The sequence below is a fragment of the Phaethon lepturus genome, unplaced genomic scaffold (assembly GCF_000687285.1).
Source record: "Phaethon lepturus isolate BGI_N335 unplaced genomic scaffold, ASM68728v1 scaffold2870, whole genome shotgun sequence".
Lineage (NCBI taxonomy): Eukaryota > Metazoa > Chordata > Aves > Phaethontiformes > Phaethontidae > Phaethon > Phaethon lepturus.
This window is the reverse complement of record NW_010512412.1, coordinates 4535-28455: the sequence shown is the minus strand read 5'-3', so window position 1 is coordinate 28455 and position 23921 is coordinate 4535. Positions and strand designations below refer to the sequence as shown.

The 23921-nt window shown below is 39.4% G+C and overlaps 1 protein-coding gene across 2 annotated transcripts in view; it reads right to left on the bottom strand.

Annotated features, from left to right (window-relative positions):
* Positions 1-1303: 1303 nt before the first annotated feature.
* Positions 1304-23921, bottom strand: part of RASGEF1A (RasGEF domain family, member 1A) — a 25061-nt gene continuing 2443 nt past the window's right edge. The window contains exons 2-12 of one of the 2 annotated variants that reach the window (XM_010286691.1): positions 19546-19674; positions 14326-14463; positions 8360-8581; positions 8006-8080; positions 7675-7767; positions 5815-5917; positions 5424-5503; positions 4582-4773; positions 2909-3032; positions 2599-2671; positions 1304-1536 (exon numbers count right to left, since the gene is read on the bottom strand). In XM_010286691.1, the coding sequence (XP_010284993.1) occupies positions 1512-1536; positions 2599-2671; positions 2909-3032; positions 4582-4773; positions 5424-5503; positions 5815-5917; positions 7675-7767; positions 8006-8080; positions 8360-8581; positions 14326-14463; positions 19546-19674 (1254 nt within the window). In that variant the 3' untranslated portion in view covers positions 1304-1511. The remainder of the gene's footprint in view (positions 1537-2598; positions 2672-2908; positions 3033-4581; positions 4774-5423; positions 5504-5814; positions 5918-7674; positions 7768-8005; positions 8081-8359; positions 8582-14325; positions 14464-19545; positions 19675-23921) is intronic. The other variant, XM_010286698.1, reaches the window with a different exon arrangement.

Here is a 23921-nt window from a genome sequence, read left to right as displayed (position 1 = left end):
AGTTTTTAATCTGACCCTTTTTTTCCCTTTCTTAGCAGATTTCTGAATTAAGTACTGAACTGTGTATTTTTTCCGGGAAATGAGTATTTTGAATCTTAACATAAGCTCCTCAGGTGCTCATTTGGGTAGCCAATTTAGGAGTAAACTCAAGGCTAAAAGGAGAAATTAGAAATGGTAGACATCAGCAGGTTTACCTCTAATCACCTCCAATTTTGGTATTGACCTGGGTTCAAAGGTTTGACTGATTTCTTATAGTATATTCCCTTAGATTTCAATGGGTTCTGGTCCAGACAGTTAATCATGGCTTGCAAAATACTAGAAAAAGCTTGTATTGTAAGTTGGTCTTTGCTTTAATTGCCTGTAAGTGCAGACTAGCATTTTCAACGGAACCAAGGAAATCAAATGCCCAGTTCAGTGGTGATAAAATCTTCTTAAGCTTCTTTGGAAATTTCAGTCTTGACTTCAATTTGGACATCTGAGTTTACTTCCCTCTCCCTAGCTCATGCATAATTTTTAAGTTGCAAAAACTGTTTTTGGAAAAAACATACTGAGCCTGTTTTGCAGAGATAATCTAGGTTAGACATCTTTCACTAAACAAAACAAATCCCTGAATTTTAAAAAGGAAAGCACAAACTATTCTGACAGCCAGAATTTAAAGGATAGTTCCCAGAAGTATTAAAACTTAGATATATGTGCATCTTCACACATGCACGCACACATACTCACACACAAACGCACATTCCTCCAGCAGTTACCCCGTCTTATCTCTTTAGATCATGTAACAAAAATATGTTTGCTGCACCATCAATGTTACAGGCAGGTATACTCTACTTCATGTGCCATATTCTCCATTTTATTGAAAAAGTACATTGTAGCTGGTTTCAAGACATCCATATTTTTATTTTCTTTACTTCCAGTCCAGCATAATAGAAGGTACACTAAACGATATCAGTACCTTGTAAGGCACTATTTTTTGATGTAGGAGAGGAACACGCTTACTGCAGATGTCTAAGGCCTTGACTCTACAAACACTTACTAACACATGTGAACGGTATCGCCTATTTGAAGGAGACCCTTCACTTCAAAGCTAGAAAGACATGTTGAGTGTTCTGTAGGATACTGGTCCAATGGAGTGTTTATTAACCTGAACACTGGCTTTAGTTGGGATGTGTGTGTGTTAATTTTTATTTCTTTTGGTGGAAGTAGTAAAAAATAAAAATTTGGATGCTGATTGAATGAGATCTCCCCGAGGATACCATCTCTCATGATACATTTCATCTCTGAGAACAGGGCCCTGCCCTTTTATTTAAAATAAAAAACCAAAACCTTTCACTTAAGTGCCTTAAGGTTGACATGTGAAATATTTACCACATTTTATTTCATAAAAGTTACTGTATATACAAAACAGACCTCAGCCAGTGAGGTCTTTCTTAGCTCAGTCCAAATCTTTCAGGTTGTAAAAACGCATTTATTTGATGTGCTTCAAAGTCTGCAGATGGGATCCAAAAATCTCAGGCTCTATTAAGCAGAGTTGTCCTAGAAGTAGTAGTAATAAAAAAATAAAATTATCTCTTCTATCACGACAAAAATTTTGCAGTCTTGGTAAAGGTTGGTAATAGATCTACCTTGCATCATTAGCTGGAAGCCTTTCTTCAAGGGATAGATTTTTCAACTGCTATAAACTGGAACCTGTCTATTAATTCCAATAAAGATACTGACTTTAAATTAAATGAAAATTTAACCTTCGTAACATTACTTCAGACCCTTAAGATGTGCTCAGGCAAATAACGTACATTCCTCTGTTATCCTAAACTACTGCTTGTTAAACAGTATCGGATTTAATGCAAGGTACATTACATGGGTGTTATGAGTGAATAGCTTTTGTGGACTTCCTAAGAAATACTGGGATCACTGGGAAACAAGTGTCTTGTTGAGGACAATGCAGTCATCATGTAGGTCAACTGCAGCTCAGGACATACAGACTTCATTCTTTATCTGGTACAGATATGTCAAATCTAAATGTTTAACATGATTTACAAAGGTCTACATCTCTCTTTCTGCCTTGGCTTCAGTACTGGAAGAAATCTCATCTAAATGAACTGATCTCAACATGTACATGGAATAGGTGCTTCCCCCTCTTGGAGGGAGGAGGAGTCATTGAGACTTCCTCCTTTAAAAGTAGTCTGAAAATTCAAGTATTCATATAAAACCTCATCCTCTTCCAAGACTTGTAAGTATGCGGGTATGATAAATGATAGCACTTCCTTAGTATCTCTATCTATTTGTTCCCCTGTGAAAAACATATCTGAAAACTGCTACAAATGGAGATTCTTTTACGGTATGTGATGGCCTAAACAAAGCATGTTCTCTTTCATAGTCCCAGCAGTGATCTTGCAGCCTGAACTGATCTAGCTGGAAAAGCTGTATCAAAATCCAAGCCCTGCTGGATTTTTTTCAGATTTGAATTTTGAAGGAAAAATAATTACATTTGGGCAAAAATGGTCTTAAGCTGGATATGCAAACAGGAGGGAGGAAGCTGATTGATCACGTGCCTGTGTATGTCTGCAAAAAGACTCATGTTCTGAGGAAGCTTCATACCTGAGTGTTTTCCAGCTGTCTTTTTCCATGTGGTTTTCTGGACCTTCGCTTTCAAAGGATGCAATGAACAGAGCTAGTAAATAAAGTAAGAACAATTGGATACATGAGTTCTCTAACAAAAAAAAAACCAGTAAAAGGTACAACATAGCATATGTAACTTAGCAGACTTCATAATGAAGTTCGTTCTCATCAGAAGCCGATATGGAAGTGATAATAGATACTTGTATTTTTTTTTTTTGCATGCTAACTTTTTTAATCTGCATTTCCAGAAGTAGGAAGACTCACTATAATGCTCAATAAAAGATTTTACCTTCTTCACTATAAATGGGTGCTGTGAGTAGATAGCTCTGGATCTTCTTGTCTTTTTCAAAAGGGCACTCAACCTGCTTCCATATCAGGAAATCATGAATCTGTCTTGAAATTTCCCAGAACTTCTGCATGAGGAAATTAAAGGAATATTACTAAAATAATTTTTTATTTCTTTCAAATACTAGTTCTTTTTTTTTTTTACATTTCAGAGCCTCTCAGTCTTGTTCTTATTCCTACTTCTTCTCTTATTATCCCTTACTCAGTCTTCTTCCTTGTTATTCTTTCTTCTCACTGTTCCCTTCATCTCCCCCTCTTGTTCTTAGTTCCTCATCTGTTGTTAGCCTCTGAAGTTTAGAATAGCATATCCCTGCTAACTGCCTGGTCTTTTGCATTTGATTCTTTTCATCATCAACCTGTCCTTCATATACAATCAAGTGCTATTGGCCTGCTTTCTGTGTCCTAGCTCTAAATTAGCCTGTGGGCCAAACACGTTAGTAAATGGTTTTTATTTACTTTTCGTTTAAGTTGAAGGTTGGAAACCTAAAAAGTAATGTGACATATTTGATTCTTTTCAGAAAGCACTTTTTTAAATTTAAAAGAAATAATTAAAATAACATATAGAAATTACATGTTATATAAACTAAACTATAAATCCTTTCCTTCCTAGGATTTTAAGAAATGAATAATTACTTAGGGTTTGTCTTGTACATTCTGTGTGCCCCCTCCCCAGCCTTAATAATGGCAAAAAACTACAAAAGTACTTTTAACAGGCTGTGGTCTTTTGGACATGTATGTTTATTAGTCAGGGAGAGAGGATCCAGAACCTGTAGAAACTCCTCTGCAGACCTGATAAATGCTCTATGTTGGTTGCCGTGTAGCATTTATAACTAGCTAACCTGATGAGGTTAAATCAGGTAACGCTGATGATCCAGGGTAAAGTTGCCTATTACAATTTCATCAGATACGATGGCTTGCTGACACAGAAAAGCTTACTTTCCATTCTTTACTGCCTTCCACTTTACCCGATGCCTTTTGAACATAAGGCAGGGTGCAGCACTGAGGAGTGGCAAATTTTTATGCTTCTTGATTTCAAGTTCTTCCCTTTAAATGTTGCAGGAGTACAATGTTTCTTGAAGAAATTTCCCTTTCCAATTAGCTAACATTAGACTATTTCTGTATTAAGTTTTTTGTTTTTTTTTTTTTAAATGCTGGGGGTTTGGCTTCTGAAATGCTTATTTTCTTCTCAATCTACTCATGTATCAATTTTGGTAACAAATTAGTGTTATTCCGATCAGTTCTGCTTATGTGAATTTTGTGTTTTGCAGTACATCTGTCCCACTTCATGTAAAACTAACAAAAAATAATCTCTCAGTACATTTTAAAGCTAATCTTTTAGCTAAAGGCAATTACATTCCAGCAGTTTTATGGATTCTCTTCTGTATATGCAATTGTGGATCTGCTGGATAGGTACTATAAAGATGGCAACTGCAAGCACTAGCTTTCACAGAAATTTGGTGAAATCATTTCCCCTAGATAATGATATCACTTTATGTCTAGATCACAGCAATGCTGAAGGAATTTGTAATATAACAAGCTAGAAGTTCAAAACTGGCAAATATTTGTAATGTACAGTGTCCAACTAGTATTATAATTTCTATAATAGCAAAGTCCTACCTTGAAGTTTATCTGCCCATTAGGCAAGCGGTTTGTATGTATTTTGTGCAGAAAGTAGATATCTTTAATAAACAGGTTGAAAACTGGGATGACTATCTTCTCTCGATTGCTGTTGGCAGTCTGAGATCGCTGTGCTGCTCCTTGCAAGGCTGTGCGGTAATTACAGAAGTTGCTGGATGGGTCCATGTGGTGCTGGTTTTATGCGGGGGTGGAAAAAGGCAGTCAAGTAATACATGCTTCCTAAATATAAAAAGCTTTGATCTAACTATCAGTGAGTTCGTTATGAATTCATTGGGCCACTTTTTAAACTTTCGAGACAGAGTACCTTATACTGATCAGGTCTCGATTCAGGTTTTTCTAACTCCTGTCTTGTCTGAAAGGAGGGTTCTGTACTGGCTTTACATCTATGCTTTGCTTCAGTGGTTAATGGAAGACTGAAAGGAAAAGGCCGGGGGGCGAGGGGAACCAAAATTTTAACTTGCTGTTGTCAATCTTTCTGATGGATGTTTTCAATTAAGTTGTGTTTTCATTCAGATCTCCACTAGATGGAGTACCTAGTTAGTTTTAAGGGTAGCAAAATGGCATTCATTTGAGTGAAAACTACCTTGATGTTCAATTGGAAAAAATATGCTAGGAAGAAATAATCTAAAGAAAACTTGCATTCATTTTTCTTTTCAGGCAAGTAGGGAGTCTGAAATTCAGGAAATGCTCTCCCTAATGTTTATATGCTGGCAACCACTGACAGAGGTGCCTCTCTGATTTCTGACTTAGTAATTCCACAACAGATGTTTGGATGAAACTATTTGGTGGCTTTATATAGAAAGTCTAAACTTTATACATACCTCTAAAACATCAAATTTGGCTGTTTTGACCTTGGACCAAGTTTTCTTTAGCCGTGCCACAGGACTCAAGTTCATGCCAGCTGAATGAAGAGAGAAGAGACAAAGAAAGAAACAACAGAGTTGAAAAAATACAGTTGAAAAAGTATATGGGCTAACATAAGTCTGTGTTTATGTATCAGCACCACACATTTTGGAAGGTGGTTCAGCTTGACAAACAAAAGTTGTAGGTAACATTTGCCCACCCACACATTAATCTGTCCCTGGTACATACTGTCCCTGTAGATATGTGCATGCTGATGTGGTCTGCCAGTTTAGGGCATGTATAAGCACAGTCTTGCCAGTCAGGTTGTAAAATGAAGTGCCTTTTGTCATTTGTGTTAAGGATACTCACAGATAATAGCCATCATTGAGTTGAAGTTTCCAATATTGAAGCATTCTCTTGCCACATCAATGAAAAACTCCACCATTCTTGTACGCTGCTTTTTCTTTACAACCTGAAAAAAAAAACCCAAAACAAACCCCAAGACTGGTTAGGAGGAAAGGGGATGGCCTGAATTTTGGATGGAATGTTTAGTCAAAGGCATTGTAACAGGTTGATTAAATAGGCATTTCAAGACTTTATCCAGCTAAATCTTATGATGATTTAGGCCTGAGGGTATTTTGTTAAGATTAATTTTTAATAAAATAGCAGAAGTACTTGGGGCTACTATAAATCATTTGTCTAGTTGTGAGGGAGTGTAAATTTTTGTTTATACATAAAGTTTAATGTCTTAGGGAATCTTGTTTAAACAAGCTGGACACTTTCACTGGAAAAGGGAGATAACATGAAGCTGCTACTGGAAAGAGTATATGCAAAAAAATTGCAAAAAAAAATTAAACCTCTGAAGAAGGGGGGAAAGCAGTAGACAGACTTAAGATCACGGGCATGTAACCTAAATGTGAGAGAGAACAATTGCTATGTCCTGATTTTCTAATTTTACTGTGTATACTCTTAAATGACCTCTTGAGAGCAGGTAGTGATGATGATCAAATATACAAATTCCTACTCATGCAAAGGATCTAGCAAGTGATACTGAACATCTGCTTTGCAGACTCTTTTATAAATGGCAAAGCAAAATTAATATATAGCATTGTCTCCAACCTTTGTTTCCAAAAGCCATCAATCTTTCTCTCTCTTGTTCTTTGTTATTTTTAAAGGTGGTATTATTGTCTAGATTACATTCATTCATCAAAATCTTTCCCATATTTAGATCTAGAAGTTTGGTTCGGCTTATACAAAAATCGTTCCTGAGTGGGGACTGCAGACTGTTTCACCAGGGAATTCTCTTTCTTTAAAAAACCCCTCTTGCCTAAGTACTTCAGTTTCTGTGCCATATCAAAAGAAAATGGTTCAATAATCAATGGCTTGGCTTAGCCCTTGATATGCTAAAACTTTTTGTTTGACTGGTTTACTAAATGTATTAGCCATACCAGCCAGCTCTGGAAGATGTCTTTGGTGTGTTTTTGTAACCAGTTTCTATGAGAGCAGAAAATATTAAGAGATTAAGATCAGTATATCAGGCTTCATGAAACTGCAGCAGACATCTGGATTTCCACAGAAGGCCTACTGACCAACCAGGAATAGAAAGAAACCTTCCCGTTTTCTAGGATTCGTGCATATTAATAGGTATCTAAAAAGACAGGGAATACTACCCCAGAAACTTTTTTTTTAATGTGTATACCTTCCATTTCTTTTTCTTTGCTTATTATATATGATAAGTTACTTAAACCTCTAATAAGGCTGTTCCCCCTCCTTTTTTTAATCTCCCCAGTAGTCTACTTTCCAGACTTCTGAAGAAGGTTTATTCCTGATTTTCCTGTGACAAAAATTAATATATGACAGTGCTAACGATACCTAAATGCAGTGGAAAGACAGCTATTTATTGGTACACCTGTGTTTAAAGATAAGTATCTTTGAGAATTTACGGATATACTTAAAAAAAAAAAAAAATCTAAAACAGCTCCTAACTCAAACTCGACACAAGTTCCATTTCACTGCATGACTAATGCTACTATAGAAGATACACAAAACTAGAGAATATATGCAAAGCCATGAACTCTTAATCATATAAGCATGCAAATAATTTAATGATTGAGTAATGCCATTATCTTTGACTGCACTGCTAATGTTTAAATCTCTGTTACATGACTGCCTGCCTTTTGTCCTTAAGGCCAGGATCACTTTTCTATCTTATTTTCTGCAAATACCTACCCGACAAATCTCTGTAGCCACCAGCATGCTGAGACAATTGAACCAATTGTCATAGGCCTCCAAATTATAGGTTTTGGTCACGTCGCCTCGACACTGTAAGAGAACAGGCCACATGTTAATCCTATCCTGTATCACGATAAAGTCAACATACCAAAGGATAAACTTCCTTTTCATGTTTTGATAAAATCTTATTGGATATTTTTTAAGGTATTAGCTTAAAGAAGGTTAGAAAATGTCAGCCTTTCTTGCACAGGGTGCACTTGAATTACGGAGGTTCTTTACCCTGGTTCTTTACTTTTGTTTCTTCTTCCCTCTGTACCCCCTCTTGTACCTTGTGATTATCCAAGGAGTCCATGTGGCTGACAATCTGCATCAGATCCTCTGGGTAAATGTTGCTCACCCTTTCCTGTGTTTGGAGAGATGAGAGATTGTCACTGTACCGATAATCAGGCAGTTCAGTGACAAACACGTTCGTAAAGCAAAGTTAGGAGAATGTTTTGGTAACTTTCGTCTTCCTACAGTGTAGACGCGTGAGGTGTTTTCATCAGTGTACCTAATTGGTGTTGTTCATTACTTGGTATTTTTTGGTTAGAACATTGGAGACTTTCAGTGAAGCCATAGCATAATTCATATTGATGAGTGTATTTAGTAAATGGAAAATAATGTGCACAAATTAGTGTCTCACCAGTTCGATATAGGTCAGCTGCTGTGCCAAGATCAGAGGGTCACAGCACACACTCAGGATGTCCTTTTGAGTTGACTGTGGCTTGGTTTTGAGGATGGTGCCTTTGTCAGTAACAGGTTGCCGGAATTTCTCTCCGATTTCCTGGTACTGGCTCCGTGCAGAGAGGGCCATCAGGAGATTCTGTGTCATCTGGCTAATGATCTTTTTCACTGTTCCATTTTCCTAAGCAAAAGGCAGAAACAACGACTGCTAAAAACATTTAGGTCTTGCAGATGCACGATTGCCAAAGATTTTTTTTTTTGATTGGGAAAAACAAATGCCTATTATCCATTTTCTTTCATCTTATCTGAGCTGATCATCCTGTGACAAATGAACTTGCCCTAACTGCCCACACAACTTCATAATGACATTGTTATGCCTGCCTGCCTTCCCTATTCTGTTTCACCTGCTTGGCTGGCCTGCTCCTTGTGGCAGTTTTTGGCTACTACCCCATTTCGAAGGCAACAGGCTAAACAACCTTAAAAGTGGGTATAGTGAAAGGTGGTTGAGTTGCTTGCACAAGGTTTCTTGGATTGTCTATGTACCAAGTGCCAGAAAGTGTGCTCTCGTTCTGATCAGACCCACTGATAGAATCATAGAATTGTTTAGGTTGGAAAAGACCTTTAAGATCAAGTCCCAACTGTTAACATAGCACTGCCAAATCCACCACTAAACCATATCCCTAAGCACCACATCAACATGTCTTTTAAATACCTCCAGGGATGGTGACTCAACCACTTCCCTGGGAAGCCAGTTCCAGTGCTTGACAACCCTTTTGGTGAAGAAATTTTTCCTAATATCCAATCTGAACATCCCCTGGGCACAACTTGAGGCCCTTTCCTCTTGTCCTATCGCTTGTCACTTGGGAGAAGAGACCAACACCACCTCACTACAACATCCTTTCAGGTAGTTCTTAGAGGGTAGTAAGGTCTCCCCTGAGCCTCCTTTTCTCCAGGCTAAACAACCCCAGTTCCCTCAGCTGCTCCTCATGAGACTTGTGCTCTAGATCTTCCACCAGCTTTGTTGCCCTTCTCTGGACATGCTCCAGCACCTCGATGTCTGCCTTGTAGTGAGGGGCCCAAAACAGAACACAGTATTCAAGGTGCCGCCTCACCAGTGCGGAGTACAAGTGGATGATTACTTCCCTACTCCTGCTGGCCACACTATTTCTGATACAGGCCAGGATGCTGTTGGCCTTCTTGGCCACTTGGGCACACTGCTGGCTCATATTCAGCCAGCTGTCAACCAACAACCCCAAGGCCTTTTCTGCTGGGCAGCTTTCCAGCCACTCTTCCCCAAGCCTGTAGAGTTGCATTGGGTTGTTATGACCCAAGTGCAGGATATGGTACTTGGCCTTATTGAACGTCATAGAGCTGGCCTTGGCCCATCCATCCAGCCTGTCCAGACCCCTCTGCAGAACCCTCCTATCCTCCAGCAGATCAAGACTTCCACCCAACTTGGCAAACTTACTGAGGGTACACTCGATCCCCTTGTCCAGATCATTGATGAAGACATTAAACAGAACTGGCCCCAATACTGACCCCTGGGCACCACCACTTGTGACTGGTCGCTGGCTGGATTTAACCCCATTCACCAGAAGTCTCTAGGCCCAGCCATCCAGACAGTTTTTTTACCCAGTGAAGAGGACATCCGTCAAAGCCATGAGCAGCCAGTTTCTCCAGGAGAATGCTGTGGGAAATCGTGTCAAAGGCTTTACTAAAGTCAAGGTAGACAGCATCCACAGCCTTTCCCTCATCCAGTAAGCAGGTCGCCTTGTCATAGAAGGGGATCAGGTTGGTCAAGCAGGACCTGCCTTTCATAAACCCATGCTGACTGGGCCTGATCACCTGGTTGCCCTATATGTGCTGCATGATGGCACTCAAGATGATCTGCTCCATAACCTTCCCTGGCACTGAGGTCACATCAAGAGGCCTGTAGTTCCCTGGATCTTCCTTCTAGCCCTTCTTATAGATGGGCCTCACATTTGCTAACTTCCAGTCTACTGGGATCTCCCTGGTTAGCCAGGACTGCTGGTAAATGATTGAAAGTGGCTTGGTGAGCACTTCTGCCAACTCCCTCAGTACCCCTGGGCGGATCCCACCTGGCCCCATAGACTTGTGTGTGTATAAGTGGTGTAGCAGGTTGCTAACCATTTCCCCTTGGATTATGGGGGATCCATTCTGCTTCTCGTCCCTGTCTTCTAGCTCAGGGACTGGGTATCCAGAGAACAACTGGTCTTACTATTAAAGTCTGAGGCAAAGAAGGCATTAGGTACTTCAGCCTTTTCCTCATTCTTTTGTGACTACTATGTTTCCCCCTGCATCCAGTAAAGGATGGAGATTCTCCTTAGACCTCCTTTTGCTGCAGACTTATTTATAGAAACATTTCTCATCGTCTTTTATGGCAGTAGCCAGATTAAGTTCCAGGTGGGCTTTGGCCCTTCTAATTTTCTCCCTGCATAACCTTACACAACACCCTTGTAGTTCTCCTGAGTTGCTTGCACCTTTTTTCCGCCGCCCCCGCTCTTGAGTTCAGACAGGCCAGTCTTCTTCCCTGCTGGCTTGTCTTTTGGCACGTGGGGACGGCCTGCTCCTGTGCCTTTAAGATTTCCTTATTGAAGAATGTCTAGCCTTCCTGGGCTCCTTTGCCCTTCAAGACTGCCTCCCAAGGGAGTCTGTCAATCAGTCTCCTAAACAGGCCAAAGTCAGCCCATGCTGCGTGCATCAGTGTAGATGTGCTTCAGTTGGGCTATTGATGCTGCCACCTTTTGGGTGGAAGAAGCCCTAATTCCTTCATGACTGTGGTTTCTAACGCATGAATGACCCTTGTGTCTTTGCTGCTGCATGAAGCATCCATCCCCTAATCTCTGCTGAGATGGCAGATGATCAAGTCTATCTAGCCCAGGCAGAATCCAGGGAATTCACATTATGTCCAGGAATATACTCCTAAAATACTCTGGCTGGGCTTTGAACAGCTATAGTATGCGAAGGTTTAGGTAAGAACGCAACACCCATCATGTTCTTGGACAACTAAGATGCCTTTCTGTTCATCAGGTGCAGACTTAAAGATATGATCTATAAGGATACATACTGGCAAATCCACAGAAATATAATCTGTCTGCTCAGTGTCTTGACAACTAAGGCAAGCTGAATTCTTTCTGCCATTACTTGTTTATGTCCGTCCTATAGACATTTCTCTGAGGTTAACCTGGAAGAGCTAATGATTGCCTTCCCACTCCTCCATCCCTCCTGTTTCTGCTTTAAATGACCTAGGTTCTTCAACCCTGTTCTTCCTGCTGCTGGAAAAACTAATTCTACAAAAGACAGTCCTCCTTTTTCCCACACAATTGTTCTTTTGCTTTCATGCAAATTATTTCTTTTGAAGTTAGCCACCAGGTTAACTGTTAGTTTACAACCTGCTCTATTGGTTTCTGCCAGTCAACTGGATACACTAGAAAGAATGGTAATGAATCTGTGATCACTCAAAGAAGCCACTAATGTGCAGTGATGACTGAAATTATGTAGCAGATGTGAGAGACGGTAACTACCAAATACTTGTATATTGCATGCTGTAATTAAGCAATAATAGTGTCAGAATGTTGCTTTACAAGCCAATAATCTGACTCCCAAGTGAAATCAAACTAAAAGCTGAAGGCAGTGTAGCTCATCTTGAAGCAACTGGATTACTGCTGAACAGCAGCTGGCTGGAGCTGTTTCGGATATTGTTCTACAAGTGTTCAGAAATGCCAAGGGAGCATGGTGGGGGGACTAAAATCAAGTGTTAATTCTGCTCTCTGGTATGCTGAGCTTTCTATTGTAAATCATTTGACTTCAGACACTATGCCTGACTTACCCATGTATCTGGGAGGAGGCAGACTTTCTAGACATAGATCATAGAGAAGGCAGGTGATATCATCGCAGATATTATAGGAAAGTGAACAAAAAAACTGCAGCGACAGGAAAAACTATGGCTTACTTAAGACACTAATAAAGTCACAATAGCTTAATACTTAGACAACTGCCCTTAGAATTTTAGCAGTTTCCTTTCATTACTGGTCCTACCCTAAATTTTCTTTGAACTTTGGCAAATAAGTTAATAAGTGTACAATAATTTGTCCTTGTTTGTGGTCAAACAACACAACTTTACTTCATCTGAGGTGCAACCCTGGCTGTAGCTATAGCTGTCGGGTATGCTGCCTGATATCACTAGGACAAGCACTTTGTGCGAGTTGTCAGTTGATTTTTCTATCCTATGTATGCGGAATAGTGTACTAAGGGGATTTGGAAAAGCTTTAAAATACAAAATAAAACCCCAAACCATTACCATAGTCCCTTGCTGAAGCACGGTATGGGTAATTTCTTGTGGTAACAAATACTGAGAGCAAGAGCTGCTTTTTGTCAGTATCAAACTATGTTTCCTGGGGGTCAAATGTGGCATAGCTCTTCACTGATCAAACTTGACTTGTAGCCTTGTTAAGGGGATAAATAGGGTGATGCTGTAATTAATGGATGTCATCAGATGCCTTAGACACCAGAACACTGAGCCACTCCATGAAGACATGTTTTTCTTGAATGACAATTTATTCATACATAACAGAGTGGGAGGGAAGGGGAGGAGAAAGAAAGGTCACAACTTCTTTCTAGTTCAAATTAATAGAGAAATTGAATATTGAGATACAGATGCTAAACAAAACCTCTGCCAAGTCCCCTTTCACAGTAGTTTCTCTGCCAATGTATACCTCATCACCCTTGTCTGTAAAGGGAATAGAAGGCATATTATAATCCTACTTCCTTTTCCCCTCCTACTAAGGCACTGACATTTTCATAGTACCATCCAGGTAAACAGCTTTGCTGATGCAACAAAACTGACATACTTCCTTTTGACAACTTGGTAACACCCAATTCTATTGTGTCCTATCACTGATTCATGCAGTGCTGTCAAACCTGTTCTCCTTCTTTTTTCTCTGTACTTGAATCAACAAAACCACATAACAATTATCTTCCTATTTCCTGAGAATTGTTCTCAAAAATATCTTTAAGTTATGGGCTTAAAAACAAGGAGAAGCTTCTCGTTCTATATAAGTAAGCCTTCATGTTCATACAAACACCTCACAATTAACTCCCTTGTGGTTTTTGATTAACTACTGATAGACAGAAGGATCTACAGTGACTTTCTCAAGGAGGGGAAAAAAGTGTAGGCTCTGTGAGTGTTGGGAAAAGAAACCCCAAAACAACCCAAAAACCATCAAAACAAAAACAAACACAAAACTAATTACCCGTGTTTTATCTAAACCTGCTTTAGAAAAGTCATTTGTGAGGTCTAGTTTTCTTCATAGGCTAGAAACTCAGTGCTGCTAAGGCTGGTGATTGACTAGCTAGCAGAGTTCACATATAACTCCCTTTGTTGAAATACTGTGTGTGTCACCTGAAATGTAGCCGCACAACAGTTGCTGATTATTGTTAGGAGCTAGGAACGAACTATTATATAATAAGCATCTTCACCTTGAGTACATTTGATACAAATAGTTGATATGCCTTGCGGGACTTAGACGTATAGAGTAGTAACAAAGTACAAAGGATGGTACATAATAAGCTAACTATATTGTGCTATTATAGTCACTGTTCTTTCCCTTCTGCACCACATCCATTTTTCATATCATCGTGACTATCTCATCTCTTCCTCTTACACTTGGTAATTATACATAGACAGTTTCTGCTAATGGACCATTAAGTTCATCGCTCACCCTGTGTCCTGCAGTTACATTGACAGCTTAACAACTGCTGCTGTAGTCCACTTAGAAAATACTGCATGCAAGAGCAAGGGTTTGTATATAATATGATAAACTGTATATAATATGATAAGCTATATATAAAGGTTGACAAATACTGCTTTCCCCCTTAACGGTTTTTCTCCCCCCACAGCCCTACCTCATCACATTGTGTGATCCTGTGGGCAATCTCCTTTAGCTCCTTCATGGATTTTTCATCTTGGAAATCGTAGGGGAAAGTTTCAGTCCATTCCTTCAGGAGCTGAATGATTTTGGCAGCGAAGGATTTTAGCTTTGCCTAGAAAGAAACAATGAGTTGATTACTGACCATAGACCTTTCTGACTGCAGAGTAAATTAGCTCACGAAGGTTCATGTAAAAGTAGAGCCACCCCTGAAAATGCTTTGCAGTACTGTGAGCCAGATTCTGAAATAGTATGGTTTAGCCTCCTTTCATGATGGCTTGGTAATGTCTCTTACCAAACGCTTTGAAAATCTTATCAAGGTTAGTTGTATAAAGCCAGGAAGGTGACGGAAGAGTTTGTGACTTATTTGATTCAAGTCAATGGGACTTAAGCTGATTTATGCCATCTGAGGCAGCTGTACCTTAGCATTTGAATTCAAACACATACAAACAGCAGCACTCTACCAAGCATCTTTCATGAGAAACATTCACAAAGATTTTTTGTTCTACGGAATTTATCAGACCCTCCAGATTGAGCTGTATATTAAATAAATGAATGACAGGAAAGATGTGTGTGTTCTCTCCATGACATCTAAACCAAAATGGACTTTGAAAATAAAAAGTATTGGCTTTTACTCAAAAAGCTATCAACCACAGAAGGGGGAAGGAGAGCTATTTTCTAAGTTCTTCTGTTACCCGTGAATCTTCTAAGGCTTTTCATCAGTTAGACCTAAACTGGATGCCAATTATGGCACTACCATAGCAATAGAGAGCAGCATCAGTAAATCTAAAGGAGCACTCCTCTGAAATTGGGAGTGCAAGTGCTAAGGACACTTTTAACGAACAAGAAGAAACCAAACTTAATTCAGGTTGTATTTATCCTCCCACCCAACTTGTGGGTTTCATCAGAGTGTGAATGCACTTGTGATGCACTGAGGAAAAAGAGGAAGTTTTCATTTGTGTTTACCTCCCCACTTGTGTAAGCTAATGGATGTCCCACTACACACCCATTCCTTTTCCCCACACAGTGCACTTTCCTCGTTGCGCTTGCCATCAGCCTCTTAGGGATTGCAGAAGGTGACTTAGCATGTGAATGTCACTACAGGACATCGGTGTGTTTTCTTTTAAGACGAACAGAGAATGTCTTCCAAGAATTGGTAGGAACACCTGCCAAAACATCATCTGATCGTAGCATGTCCCAGTTTATTTAATCAAAACCAAAAGTCAACCAAACTAAGCTATTTTTTTCCTCTTTTTTTTTTCCTCTCTGTGGTATACAGTCAGTGGGAATATTCATAATGATTAATAAGAACTCTGAAGTTAAACCATGCACCCTTGAAGCCTCAATCTGAAAATGAGCCAGTGCTCCTTCTAAGTCTGAAGGGAGTTTTCTTGCCTTTTTTTTTTTCTTAGAGCAAACATCACTATTCTCTTTATTCCTGCAAAGCAGTATCTACTAATGTTGCTCCTGTGGAGCCCAGCTTCAAGGTATTTCTCAACAGTGTGGGACAGAGTTCCAGATTATAGTTGTTTGTCCTCTGCCTTGGGGAAAAGACAATTTATACTTTGCTAGGAAATGCATGGAGCCTGATATTACTAAAAGAATAAACCGTAGGTGTTGATAGAGAATTAATTAGTCAGCCAGTGCACTTCCATTCAATTAAAGTTAGCAGATATGTGCCTACACCACTTTTGTTTACCAGAAGCTCCTCCAGGACTGTGTTTTGGTGTTAAATATCCTGACTATCCTTTCTTTTTAACTTTTGAAACTGAAGAAGGAGGGATGGAGACAGGAAGGTTCCAAAATGCTTCCTTAGGCCATGAACGCTGACTTTTCATCTCGTGTATCTACTCGTGAGTTGCTAGTGCTTGCTTCCTTCATGACAGAAAGCTAGGCATCTGTTGCAAGACAAACTGCAAACTCTATTACTCTTCATGTAATTAGTCTTCAGGGGTAAAAAAACTTATTGTTTTATCAGATGCTTTTAATGCTCATGAAAATAAGGTACGTTTTCTGAGAGCAACGCTAAAAAAAAATCAATATAGCAAAACATGAGATTCCCATTTCATGTGCCCCCTGATGAAACCCAAAGCAGCGTGACAAGCTTGACGCACGTAACCTAGATAGAAATCACAGGTATGTGGGTAGCAGCATGTGTTTTCCTTTTTGTAATGGTTGGAATAAACCTACCAACCTATTTTTTCTGTAGTCCTACTCCAGATGTGAACCTCCATTTGTGAGGCCAGACATGGAGTTCTCTGGAGTCTATGGGACTACTTCTCCCATAAATATTTCTTTGAGAAGAAAAATACTTTTATTAAGTTCTGTGGATCAGCCTTGTTCTGCATGAGACTTGACAGAAAGGACTGAGAAATAACTACCAATTAGAAAGGAGGGCAACAGCAGTACTGCCCTTGTAGGAAAGGGAGGCTTAATGACAATGACCCAGTTATGACTATTGCTTTGAGTTCTGGTTTCAAAAAGGAGAACTTACGATTTCCCTTGTTTTTTGTCGCCAGTAATTGTTGAAGGGACTTAGGTATTCCAAGACAGGCATGACAAAAAATAGAAACTAACTTCAACCTTCTCTCTTACTTTCTTACTACTTTAACTTTTGATTTAAAAAAATACCCTAAAGCTGCAGAAATAATGCACCACAGTTTTAACAGGTTTTTCCACTGAATAATACTATACAAGTGCTTTTTTCTGTGACAATCTTGTTTGGGTCTTTCTAATCTCTAATGTGCTTATAGAGAGTTAAATTTTATCCTTTATGGTCAAGCTTAACTATTGACTTGTATATTATAATTGATGTCTTAAACTGTGAAACCCTTCCTTTTTATGAGTGGCCAAAAGGACTCTAAGCAGCAGTGTTTCTTCTTTTTAATCCACTTTTCTCTGGGTTGTTTTCTATAGGAATCTTTGGCTAGTCGGGGATGTCAAAAACAAAGGAATGATAAGTATTGTGGCACGTAACCTCAAAACCTGGCTCCTTGCCACTTTTTCAGCTCACACGCTATCCAGGCAAAAAGTCAGCCAGCTTCTTGTCTTAAGAGATTTGCATAAGCAAACTCTATCAGCAATTATCAGAGCTGCTTTGACTAATTTTACCAGCTATTTCCTGCTATGGAGCCACTTAATTAGAAGGTGCTGGTAGCTGGTGATACCTTAATGCGTTATGACTGTGAATATGTAGAGTGCCTTGAGTCGACAACTTCTATGCTGTGTGTGAAATGAGCTTTGGTTTGTGGCTGGATAGAAAAACAAATGCTTGCAAATGCTAGTGGCCAAACTATTATGTAAAACATGCAGGTGCTTGCAGTACAGGACAGTAAAGTAGTCACTGTCAGAAGTTTAAGAGTTTTCCAAGAATTTTGTGTTTAGCAGGCAGGAAAAAATTACAGTTTATATTAAAGGGTGTAGGAAGGGATCAAGGGCATAGCAGGAAGAGCAGCCAGCAAAGCATGTAAATTAGAGCAGCCTCCCAAACAGTCATGTTTTATTGTCACCCTGCTGTTTGCTGATTTTCCTGTAGACCCATTTCCAGATCGTCAGCAGAAGGTGTAAGAGTGTGGGTGTTTGGAATATGAGTTGTTCTATTTTACATCCTGTTGTTAGGATGTAATGCTATTTCATTTCAATGTAGAAGCCATGATTTTTTTTAAACACACCTGTTGAAAAGCCAGAATACTACTACTTTACAAATAGTATCTTATCTCTAAACAGCCAGGTGATTTAGTCTCCAGATACTGTTTTCATTTTAAAATCTCCTAAGTGTATTGTTATTCACAGTAAGTTCCAGCTTATACCCCATTATTTTTGAATCCAAGTATTTCACATATGTATATTGACACTAGCTACTGACAGCAGTCTTCCTCTTCATATGCCTACAGATCAGTTTTACTCATTCCCTGTTTCAGATGGTCCCAGCATCTCTTACAAAAGTTCCCACTTCTGTTGTTTAGTTATGTGTTGCTGAGGAACCACTACAATTTACAGAGCATCAGTTTGAGGTTGCTCAGTCATGAACTGGTTTGGCAGTGGTAATGGGAATGGTTATCACCTCTGTATACAAAGCTGCATGCACCTTCTTTTCCTGACCCCTTGGATTCTCCAGCACACCCATGACGAGTTATATAGCTATTGGTGAGCAGATCAGGGGACTGACTTGGATGAAAATAATTTTGCATCAAGTCCTTAGTTTTTCCTGTGGAGCAATTTTGTGACATAATGTGAGACTGCACCCCAGGAATAGTAAGGGGGAAAGAAGCCCTTAGGTTAGTACTGCTGTCAAAAACTGTAAAAACTGTATTGTTAAACCATAAAGTTACCTTTTGTGCTCCCCACTCAAGAGTGCTGATACAAGAAGGAGAAAAAATACGGGACTATCAGCACGCTGATGATCAGGAAATTGAGCGTGTAATTTCTCACCATAGAAGAATGGATTGAAAACATGCCCAGGATTTGAACAATTTAGGTGATTAAATACTTGCTGATTTCATCCTTGTTTCTGTCGCTCTTCTTTACATCCTAGCTTGGACTATTCTGGTACTTACATTTCAGCCAAAAGCCCTTCAATACACGCTTTCCATAATGGTGAGATTTAGATGGATTTAAGTGCGTATCATAAACTGACCCAGATTGGTTTAATCGGTTGTAGTAAAACTGCATATTCACATGCGTCAGCACAGGCTACCATTTTAAATAGTGCATCCCTTAATTTTCATGAGAGGTAACTTTCTGATTTACTGTTACACCAACTTAAAACACGCCCCCCAATAACCTACAGCAGAGCACTCAACTCTAACAGGATGGTGAGAGTGCCTGGAGAAAGGGGAATTGGATTCAAGAGAGACCTAACTTGGTAAAAGCCCAAAAGTGCAAAGCGACTTGCTGGGCAGGTTTTATGGCAGATACCCATTGCTCCAGTGCACAACACCGACCTGTTGCTCATGAGCAAAGCTGTGTTCCCGGCAACTGTATCCAACTGATAAGGTAGTACATAAACTATGTTTTCAGCTAGCAAAGAAGCAACAGTGCTTCAAGGAAAAAGACCCAAATAAAAGTGCATCCAGTAACACATGCCAATTACAATTTCAGTTCATTCTTTATCAAACTATTTAGCTTTACAATGAGGAGAGAATGGGAAATAAATGACAGTAGCACAGGTAACTGAAGGACATAATGCTTCATTTACCTTTTCTGCCTCAGTCCCCGTTTCTAGCTGCTGCTTCTGTTTAATGCAGATCTGTCCCACTTTAGCCAGGAGCTCGTGTGGGTGAATGAAGACTCGTGAGCTCAACAGGAAAGTGAAGATGTAAGTCCTCTGTGGAAGCAGAGAGGGGGGGGGCGGGAAAAAGTTGAATAACTTTAGGAAAAATAACCTGTCTTCCTTGAAAAAAACACTCCATAAATCACAAATGTAACTTTCCTTCATTTAAACTTTTTGTAGTTTTTTCTTTCTCCAGAGACATGGTGATCTTTTTAGCTGTTGAAAGGAAATGCTGTAGACTTCAAGGCTGTTAACTGTGTTTTCAGATTCCCAAACTATTTCCCTCTCAAAATGCCAAACTTAATATGCCGAACTAGTCATCGCTCACCAAAAAGACAAATTAAGTATGTCCAATGTAGGGCGTTATGGCTCTTGAACACCACTATTTCTGCTGCTTTGTTTCTTTAAGAGTGATTGTTTTTCACTGAGCTGCAGAAAACTACTTCATGTGCATTCCAAACCACAGCTGTAACTTCTTCATGTATGGGGGTTTTTTTTGTTCCTTTTTCCCCACAATCACCGACGCAAGCTTTCGCTTAGACTGTGGCCATATGACAATAATTTAGTTTTAAGCTTGACTTTACTTATTTGGGGCCTGTTTCAGAGTCTTTTGAGTATGAACACTGCTAAAAAATGCCAGCAACTATTATTTCTCATTATAAATAGCCTCTCTGTTTGTATTTTAAAAGCTGTAATGCATTGTATTCCAAATCATACTCTGGACAGTTTAGTTGAAGTGAGAACGCCTTCATGCCCTAGACTTGCTTCAGTGTTTGAAACTTGGCTTCTGCATCTGAGTGTAATTGCCTGAGTAATGACAGTGGCATCTCATATGTGTTTCTGTTTTTCCTTTTCGACAAAATTTGGAGTTAGGAAATTGCAGGGGATCTCCTCGACAACGGATTTCCATTAACCTTTGTTATGTTTTCACTGTTACTTTGCACCATGTTTTTAGAAATGTGATTTGGCAGGCTCCAGCCAGGTGTGCATATAGTCAATGTGCACAGATACCACCTTGGACTGGGCAAGTAAATTGAGACATCTAAAAATTTAAGATCAGTTGTCTAAAATACAGCATCTCTACTATTAGCTACCAAATTCTGCTGCTTGCAGTGTCTAAAACACATCTGTAGCTAAACAATAATGATATCTCTAGGCCTCCAAAAAGGTTATGGGGTTTATCTCTCTAATCACAATAAAATGTGCTATTAATGAAAAATGTTTCCACTTCTTTAGTACTCGGTGTGCCCTAAAATATAAATTTAGCACTAAAAACCTCCAAATATCAGAAGGGGGGAAAAAGGAATGTTTGGGGGGGGTGTTAATTTGTGGGTTTTTTTAACAAAATAAGGAAATTAACTGAAAGTCACAGTGTTCTGGGAGTGAGTGAACAGTATAATAGATTAAGCACATATCTATTAAAACATCCTGACCTGAGCTTGTGGAGGAAGCTAATGAAAGAAAAGAATGGAGTGTGATACAGCACAGACATTTAAAAGGCTCATTCTGATTTGAAGATTTTATTAGCACTGGGGTTTCTGTATTAAATTAGGAATAGCACTAATTCTGTACAATCAGAACTGGAGTTAATCCATGGTCTTTGCCTCATCTATTGTTTATCAATAGAGGAAGAGAGGAGGAGATGGACAGTTTGGGTCAGGTTCTTGAGTAGCGCTTCCACTGATGCCTACAGTAGATGGACAGCTGGGGCCACCTAAAAATTGGGCTCTCGGTGACTGAGCAGGTGGCCAGGGCTGTGACAGGACACAGACAGCATGGCCTCTCTTCTTCATGGCATGGTTGCAAACATCCCACAACGGGTGTGCATTGGGAAAATTTAAGAATCTGGGCTTCTGTTTGGTATTTTGTTTGTTTCTCTCCAGAATTTCAGAGCTTATTTTTACATTTACAATGACAAAAAAAATTGAAGTTCATTAATTTTAAAAAATTCAATGTAACGCTTATGCCTGCATCTGGAAACAGCTGATGACATTGTGTCAGCTTTGGAGAAGCTTTATAAAAATCTATAGTAGTGTATATGGTGTGTTATGGCCACTAAAATTAGGCTGAAGAGTTGACCTGATTCACAAAAGGTGAATTTGTTGTGTTATGGGACAACATATATCTCTTAGTCTTATGTATGTGAGAGTGATTCCTAAACCAATACACTCACCATTCAGAATGAAAGCATGATAAAGAATAGTGTTGGGTTGTGAGATTTGGTGGGGGGGTTGGGGCTGGGGAGGGGTTTGTTTGTGTTTTAAACTATGCCTAGTTATCCTCTGTTTTTTGTAGCCAAATTCTGTGTTCATTTCTACCAGTGTTGTCCCTGAACTTTAAAACTGTGAGTCTGGACTATCTGGGAAAGGAATTTAGCTGTTGGGTGTGTCAGCTGTCACTAGGTTGTGTGAAAATTTTTGTTCTGGAAATATGAAGCAGCCCTTACTTTCTCAAATGCAAAACAGGGTAAGGGATGGGGAATAAAAAAAAAAAAAAATAATTATGGACTCTTGATACTTTCATCCCTTCCCCACATTCTTGTTTCGGGAGTTTAGAAGCCTGTCTGAAAGATGCCTGTATGTGTAAGTAGCAGGGAACCACAACTTAAGCCACACTGCCCTGCCACTGACCTTCATTCTGATAAGCTGGAACACATTCTTTTAAGAAAAGATATAATTTTGCTTCTCATACTAATTCTAGTGTTGGTCTCCTTGGTGGAAGCTTGTGTGATGTGGGACAGTGTTTATCCAGAGTGACTCTAACAGAGGTCCACTCAGAGTATCATTTCCCTGTTGTTATACTGCAAGAAAAGTATGACTCGGATGACCTGTGCTTTTATATGATCTCTCTGATAATGCTTTATATGATGTTCAAGAAAGTGCCGAGCTGGCAAGATACAGGAAGATACATGGCCATAAAAGTGCCTACTTTCCATTTTAGGCTTGCTGATGACTCTCTGTAATCGGTCATGTCTCTACTGGACCGGTGCAATGCTTTTCCAGACAACACTGGACTACCAGGTTTTAGAAACAAATTGTTACTACTTCTAGAACCCATCTGCTGTATTTTTATTCCATTTTTTAAGTCACTTAACTGGAACTAGGTTCAGCACTTTGGAAAACAAAATTGTTCCATTATGGTCAATCAAGATACGCTGGTTTACAACATATTGGTATCTAATTGGGGGTGGGGGTGATTCTTTTATTGCTTATGCTGGAATAGACAAGGAGGAACGGCAATTAAGAACCAAATTAAAAATGATAGGTCTGACGGCAGTATTGACCCCCATCTCCTTGCCTCTCTGTTAACAGCCCCTCCCTATCCAATAAGGAAAATTCAGGCTGAACTAAACCATACATTTCAGCTTAGTGGTAGGTCTCTGGAGTTAGGAATACAGTTGTTTTGGACAGGAAATCTTTCATAGTAATGTCATATGCCTTATCTAGATCAAGGATTTCTCCAATTTGTTGCACCTGTACTACTACACACAGTGTAAAAACCTATACTGTCTCATAGGCATGCCCCTCATCATGAAGAAGACGGCTTGGAGAAGGAAATTAAGCTAGCTGGTTTGACATAGAATGATTTAAAAAATGCTTCCATAAACTATGAGATTGAAAATTAAGCTCCATTTATCCTACAAAAGTGACAGGTATTTGGGAGGAGAGGCAAGAAACTCCTCCTTTCTGCACTTGCAACAACGTAAGCTGACACAAAAGGGGCTTGTGCTTTACAAGAGAATAAGAAGCCAAATTCCTTTAGTGCCTAAAGTTGTTGCTAAGAGATGAGCTGAATTATATTTAAAAAAAAAAAAAAAAAAAGAGAGCGCGCAGTAGCATACAAGACTAAAGAAGGAATTGTTACTCTCTGACCCAAGAATGCACTGATGTCTTCTTAAGGAGGGGGGGAAAAAACAAAAAGGAAAATATTTTTCTTTGTCCATTCACTGCTCTTTCTGGAACTTCTTGTTTGTGAAATATTTTCTTGAAATGTTTTCTTGCTTGGGCACAAGGGTTGCAGACTGGTACATTCCATTCCTAACCTCCCAAACTCCTCTGTCTCATGAGTATACATTTTATTACATGCTGAACTAGTCCCTGTACAGGAACAAGCCTCAAAAGAGCGGTACACAAATGGAGGCCCTTATCTTTGCTGTCCTCCCTTGCCTGTCCTGTGTTCTGCCAACATGGTAAATACATTTTTGTTTTGCCTCTGTAACCAGCACAGAAAGATACTCTGTGTTTGCTTTCTCCCCCACCCGTTTTTTTCCTGTCTGGAACCTTACTGTGATCTTTAAGCTT